At 40.8% G+C, this 7,132-nt stretch overlaps 2 protein-coding genes across 2 annotated transcripts; both read left to right on the top strand.

Annotated features, from left to right (window-relative positions):
• Nucleotides 1,207-2,370, top strand: LOC109846354. The gene has a single exon (XM_020415579.1). It carries the CDS (start codon nt 1,207-1,209, stop codon nt 2,368-2,370), a length of 1,164 nt encoding a protein of 387 aa, XP_020271168.1.
• On the top strand, nt 3,290-4,518 carry LOC109846353 (serine/threonine-protein phosphatase 7 long form homolog). The gene is made up of 3 exons (XM_020415578.1): nt 3,290-3,350; nt 3,556-3,644; nt 3,733-4,518. Exons 1-3 carry the CDS (start codon nt 3,290-3,292, stop codon nt 4,516-4,518), a joined length of 936 nt encoding a protein of 311 aa, XP_020271167.1.

Genomic DNA, 7,132 nt, shown 5'->3' with positions numbered 1-7,132 from the left:
TATCGGAATCGACCCGGTTTCTCATCACGTCAGCGCCGTGACGAGAAAACAGATCGATTAATTTTTAAAGGGCCTCGTAAACAGTCAGGGCTGCCAACCCCGACTGTTTAGTCGATCCGCTACGAGGCCCTTAACTAATTGGTTGGAGTTGGGAACCCCGACCAATTCGAAATGGTCCTATTTCGAATTGGTCGGGGTTTCCAACCCCGACCAATTAGTAGAGCCCAACCACCGCTGGGTTTGGCCAGGGACGAATCAGTCGGGGTTCCCAACCCCGACCATTTCGAAGCCCATTTCGGCGGTGCTTGGCCAAGGCAAAAAGTAGTCGGGGTTGGGAAACCCGACTACTTATTCTGGGCCCCCTCCAGTATAAAAGCCACTGAACCCTATTTCCCTTTATCCCATTTCGTTTCTCCGCCTCCCTCTTCTCTCTTCCGTCCCCGTTCTCACGAAACTAAGCTTCAGATCTGGAATTTCAACTGGTTTCTTCGGTCGAAATTCAAATCAAAAGTTATCTTAAACTTCTTTAGGTAATTTCTTCTATTCCTCTCCTCTTTTAACATGTAGAAATCTAGGATTTTTTCTTAAAAATAAATTTTTAGGGTTTTCATTCATAAATGAATTTCGTGGGTTAGAGTTATCGCTGAAATTCGTTTGTATGATGATTGTTATTGATGTAATTAACTTTTAGGGCATAGAATGTTCAATTGTTCAATTTTAGGGTTTAGGATTTACAATTTGGGAATTAGGGTTTTTGGTTGAAATTATATGAGATTATTTGCATATTAATTTAATTTTTTATATTTCAATGATATAATTTTTTTTTTGAATAGGTTGAGCAATATGATTTTTATTGCTTATTCTTATGGTGGACAAATTAATTATGGGATGAATAATATGTCAATGTACGTCGGAGGGGTAACGACGCCATTAATGATCTCGGAATCATATAGTTACTACGACTTGGTTATGGAATTACACCGAGTTACGAAAATTGATCCACGAGAATACCGACTGAAAATTATATGCAATTGGCCCATAGCTATTAATAGAACATCCGCAGTGGAGATCTCGAACGATTATCATATGAGTATTATGTTTAAATTGGGCATGTCGCAACAAACGGTAGAATTATTTATTGAAAAGTTGCCACATAATTCGTGCCAACTATTCAAACCTCCAGGAGAATTCTCACGCATGTTAGATATGGGAGTTCATTCCGATGGGTTTCTTTCTTCTTCGAATGAAATGGAGCGGGCTCAATTCGGTGGAACGTCAAATGTCATGAATAACGAAGTCTCTTATGGAAATATGGGGAGGTTAAGTGGGGCAACAATCGAAGAGGATGAAATAAGCAACGACTCGGGAGGTGAAGAACAATATAGTGCACCAGTTGATAGCATGCAATTCGTTACCCAAGATGTCGAAGATAATCCGGAATGGCCTGATGAGGCTTACGTTAATAATGATTATGTTGAGTACGAAGAACCACCCCCCGACGAGTTTGAAGATGATGAGTGGATTCGTTCTTCCACAGTAAAAGATATGTGCATCGGTGAAAGTTTAATTCGTAGAGGAGATGATGACGCCCCCTTTAAAGTTGGTGATTTATTCGAGACTAAGGACCAATTGGTTGATGTTATTCGTGAATACTCTTTCGAAAAAAATTTCAAGTTCAAGCAAGTTAAAAGCAATCGCACAAGTTATGATGCAATATGTTTTATGAACACACAAAGAACAGGTCTGACCGAGGGAAATGAAGCTGATTACTCATGTCCTTGGAAGTTATATGCATTTGCAGGAAAGAAACACAATTTTCAATTTAGGATCAGTGAATACTGCGGTGTTCACACATGTGTCAATCTAATATTAGAGCAAGATCACAGTGGTGCATCTGCCTCTTACATAGCGCGATTGATTATGCCAAAATTAAGGAATAAGCTTGATCTAACGCCCGATAATATAATTGAGAAAGTGCTTGATACCAAGTTCATTAAAATCTCGTATATTAAAGCATGGAAAGCAAGGAGAATTACGATGATAAAAATATTTGGTGATTGGGACAAGTCTTACGCGACACTACCTCAATATCTTGATGCGATCAAAAGAAGTAATCCTGAATCTGAATACAAACTCATAACCAAAGAGATCGATCCGAGAGTTCATCAATTCACCTCTGTTTTTTGGGTATTTGGGCCTTCGATTGAGGGGTTTAAATTTTGTCGGCCTATTCTTAGCATTGATGGCACACACTTATATGGTAAATACAAGGGTGTACTGCTTGTTGCTACAGGAGTTGATGCATATGGTGGCTTATTTCCTTTGGCCTTCGCCGTTGTGGAGGTCGAGAACAGTGAAAATTGGGAGTGATTTTTTTCTTGCATTCAATTATATATTTTTAATGTGTTGCCTCCTAGAAAAATTACTTTCATGTCTAATAGGATGAAAGGTATTCCCAAAGCATTGTGGAGGAGATTTGGCTCTCATCACAATCATCGCTATTGCTTACGACACATTAGAGCTAACTTCAAAAAGAGCTTTAGTCAGATTCATTTACAAAACCTTCTGTGGCAAGCAGGTTGTACGCCCGAAACATGTGTGTATGATCGGATACGGGATCAAATCAAGGCAACATCTCAAGCTGCACATGATTGGATTGAGAGTAGTCTGGGCAGTGATTACGTCGACCGGTGGGCACTTAGTAAAGATGGAGGAATCAGTTCTACATGATGACAACCAATTGTTCTGAAAGCTTCAACGGGGTACTTAAGGGGGCTCGGGCAATGCCTATACAGGCGTTGGTTGCGAGGACATTTTACAGGCTCAATTACTATTTTGTCAAGCGGCGAGAGGATGGAGCAATGTGGGCCTCGTTCTTGACACCAAAAAATGAGGCGATTTTAGGAGCGCGAGTTAAGCAGGCGAGATGCACGAAGATTGTTAGATTTGCTGTAGATGAATGAGAGGTTACAGACAAACATGGTCACAATTACACTGTTAACTTGGGAGGTGCACATTGCACATGCACATGTAACATACCAAAATTGCAAAAATTTCCTTGTTCACGTGTCATAGCGGTTACGTCCAAGCAATCGGGGGTGCAAATATTTTGTATTACACATACGCTTCTAAGTGGTATCAATCAAGCAACTATAGAGAGGCATATAAGCAGTGTTTCCACCCCGTACATGATAGTCGTTATTGGCCACACTATAACGGGCCGCATGTGGTGCCTCCAAGCTATAAGAGACAAGCCGGACGCCCGCGATCAGTACGCTTAAAAGGTACTATGGATGAAGGCCGTGAAGGAGCTCCGAAAAAAATAGATGTGGATATTGCAGACAAGCCAGGCATAGAAGATCTCATTGCCCGACCAATCCAAATAGATAGCAATTAATGGGTACAATTTTATACATTTGTAATTTTATTCTAACTCATTTATAGATCAATGCTTATAAAAAACTCAATCAATGTTTATAGATCAATGTTTATAATAAACTTAATTTTTTCTAACTCAATTATAGATCAATTAATGGATCATCATTATATGTGCAGATATTTCAGTTATGGAGGCGGGTCCATTGACACATGATGTCCTTTATGATCAAGAGCGCCACCGATCCGCGAAGATAGACGCTAGGGAGGTAAATTGCATTTTTATTATTTTCAATTATATATAAATTTCAATGTTGTTGATTGTTACTGAACATTTACACTGTTTACTACATGCAGGCCCCGAGTATTACTGTTGTTGATCATACCCGTGCATACTCTAGCTGGGAGTTGATGGATCCACAGATACAGCATTATGTGCGTCAAGTCGGCTTTTTTGAATGTTCACAACTTAAATGGGTAAGACATGATTGGGCACTTTTGACGGCATTGGTTGAACGATGGAGGCCTGAGACAAATACTTTCCATCTGCGCCAAGGAGAGGCGACGATTACCTTGCAGGATGTTGGAGTTATACTTGGCCTCAGAGTAGATGGTGAGGCAATGACGGGCACCGATGACTTCAACTATGTCAGGGCGTGTGAAGAATTGTTCGGTCACTGTCCTACAATGAAGGGGGGAAAGATCAAGCTCGAATGGTTAAGGAATAACTTTATGAATGTACCGATCGATGCGACTGATGAGATCATTAAGAGCTATGCCCGTGCATATATTTTACATATGATCGCGACTGATGAGATCATTAAGAGCTATGCCCGTGCATATATTTTACATATGATCGGTACTATTCTGTTTTCGGATTCCACTATGGATTCCGTGCACATGAGATGGTTACCGCTTCTTGGGAACCTATCGGAGTGTGGAGAGTTATTTTGGGGGAGTGCAGTATTAGCCTACTTGTATAGAGAGATGACGAAAATAGCACTCGTACAAAACAAAGAATTGAAGGGCTACCTCACTTTGCTGCAGATATGGTCATGGGAGCGATTGCATTTGGGAACACCTGATTTGAGGGAGGCCCGTGCTCTCGATGGCCATATTCCGTTAGGCTGCAGATATTATTAAGATGCATGTAATTTTAGTGCTTTATTTCAATATATACTAACCCGTTGTATATAAAATAGATGGAACGTGTCCAGATCTTGGCAAACCTCTCCAAAGGGGCATGAAAACTTTTACAGAAACGAGCTTGATCAAATAGAGGATGAACAGGTATAAAAATTATAATATCTAAATATATTCAATTATGCGACCAATTGTTACCGATATCTAAATATATTCAATCAATATATCATAATATCTTCTTTATAGGTCAAATGGATGCCCTACGAGCTAGTGTTGGAGTCATTACCGGATATTTGTCGGGAAGGTGAGGATGTATGGCGTGCTCGCATCCCACTTATATGCTTTGATATTGTTGAAATGCACGTGCTTGACTGTGTGCTTCGACAATTTGGACTACGGCAACGTATTCTAGAGCCTGTGGAGAGAATAGAGAGAGATTCAAGAAAAGGTGCACATCGTGCTAATTCGGAAGTAATTCGCCAAAATTACATCCAGAGATGGGATTTAAGGGAGGAACAGGTAGTGATGGAGAGGGCTGATGCACCTGACCTAGGTGTGTACCCGCGGTGGTATTGGGGGATTACTCGTCGGTGGATATTTCAGGAAAACAAAGCCCCGAAGGAGTACATACCAAGAGGCCCAGTCGAGAGAGAGTTGGTAAGTGTATAAGAAAAATATACAATTATTTTCTGAGTTTTATTTTCTCACCATCCACTTGATAATAATTTTCTTTCGGTTTTTATTTTATAGGTACAAGAGCTCGAAGAGCTTTCTACTATGGCACATGACGCATTGCGCACGACTACCGAGCAGGAGCCGAGGAACACGTTCATTCGAATGATAAAAAAGATATGATCGGCTCTTCAGAGGACGCGTAATGCAAGCCGTGATGGACGGGAGGAGTGACCAATTGAGTACGGGCGGTGATGTAGATGAGGACACACGGGGGCGGGATCAAGCTGTGCGCATGATGAAGCTGGCGGCTCACAGCAGGCTCAGGCCGGATATTCACAGGCGGTTCGAGTCGACGCGGATGTCATGCGCTCCTAACTTTACACACAACCGGATGAGGAACTTATCCGAGCTCACGTCGAAGGTGAACAGGGAAGGGGGAGAGGAAGAAGAGGGAGAGGGAGAGGAAGAGGGAGAGGGAGGGGAAAGGGCGTTGTTGATATTTGTTAAGTTTCGATGGACTTGATAAGATATTTGCGTTTGAGTTGCAATTTGTACTTGATATGTTGTTTGTGTTGCGATAGATTTGATATAATGTTAAGTTTGCGAATATGAATTATACGTATGATATTTGTGTTTGTGATTGCATTGTGGATTGATAACAGGAGTATGATTGCATTTTAGCATGTGTTATTTGTGATTACATTTTGTACTACAGGAAGTATGAGTTTTCCAAGTAAATGTGGGCTGGAATGGGGTCTGCAAAATGGTCGGGGTTGGCAACCCCGACCATTTCGTCGGGTTGGGAACCCCGACCAATTCGAAATGTGTCCAGATCGAATTGGTCGGGGTTCCCAACCCCGACCAATTAGTTAAGGGCCTCGTAGCGGATCGACTAAAAAGTCGGGGTTGGTAACCCCGACTGTTTACGAGGCCGTTTAAAAAATAATCGACCCGCTTTCTCGCCACGGCGCTGACGTGGTGAGAAACCGGGTCGATTCCGATAAAAAAATGAGACAGGGTCGAATTCAGTAATAAAAAGTTAAAACGGGTCTACGGTGAAAATTTCCTCGTTTTCAAAATCCCTTCCCAGTCGCTCCCAGAAAAGGTTGAACAATATGAGAATCTTATGTGACTAAGCCATTTAAACCTTTTAGACATGTGACTTGGCCTAAAAAATAAAGTCCTACCAACTCGGCAGTATACATTTTTTTCTATACTGTAATTTTATAAAATCCTTCTCTCTCATATTCTCCTTTCTGTTGTTGTCAGAATGGACCAATCTTTAGATTAGGACTAGAGAATACTCTATCATCGGGACGGATGGGGTTTGTTGGAGCCTGAGGCGGGCGTGACCGGCCTTTTTTTGTTGGTGGGGTTTTTCTCCACCGTCAATGGCCTCAGAGTGGCTGAGGGTGGAGGAGGTGCTACGTCGATGTTGAGAGTGTTTGTTTGGGATTTTAGAGAGAGGAGAGAGAAGAAATTAAGGAGATAGAATGGTGTATGGATATTTTGTTAATAACTGAGGAGAGAGCGTGTATAGTTAAGTAGAGAGGTTGGGGTAGTGATATGTTAGTTTGTAATTTGAGAGAGAGAGAGAGAGAGAGAGAGAGAGCATGTTGATGATTCGGGAGAAATCGATGGAGGGGAGAGAGGAACAAGGGGTAGAGTTTAACATTTCTAATTGTACGATGATTGATGAGGAGAGGAGAGATTTGAATGAGGAGAATAAGTGGGAGGAGATTGTTAGCAGTAAATTTTAATAGACATATTAACTATGTAAAATATCTATTGATTCTAAAAAAATAGATGCTAATCTATGAAATAGAATTTAAATATAATAGATGTCAAACATATGAATTAGAAGTTAATTTTAATACATAGATGTTAACTATACATATTATCATTTAACTTAACAAATAGATGATAAATATTTGAGTTA

The sequence above is a fragment of the Asparagus officinalis genome, chromosome 6 (assembly GCF_001876935.1).
Source record: "Asparagus officinalis chromosome 6, Aspof.V1, whole genome shotgun sequence".
In the NCBI taxonomy this organism is placed as follows: domain Eukaryota; kingdom Viridiplantae; phylum Streptophyta; class Magnoliopsida; order Asparagales; family Asparagaceae; genus Asparagus; species Asparagus officinalis.
Note: the sequence above shows the minus strand (reverse complement) of the source record. Positions and strands in the feature narration are given on the sequence as shown.

Coding starts and splice junctions, on each gene's coding strand:
- LOC109846353 (XM_020415578.1), top strand. CDS start 3,290: ATGGATGAAGGCCGTGAAGGAGCTCCGAAAAAAATAGATGTGGATATT. Junction 3,351..3,555: donor GGATATTGCAGACAAGCCAG/GCATAGAAGATC, acceptor TTATATGTGCAG/ATATTTCAGTTATGGAGGCG. Junction 3,645..3,732: donor CGAAGATAGACGCTAGGGAG/GTAAATTGCATT, acceptor TACTACATGCAG/GCCCCGAGTATTACTGTTGT.
- LOC109846354 (XM_020415579.1), top strand. CDS start 1,207: ATGGGAGTTCATTCCGATGGGTTTCTTTCTTCTTCGAATGAAATGGAG.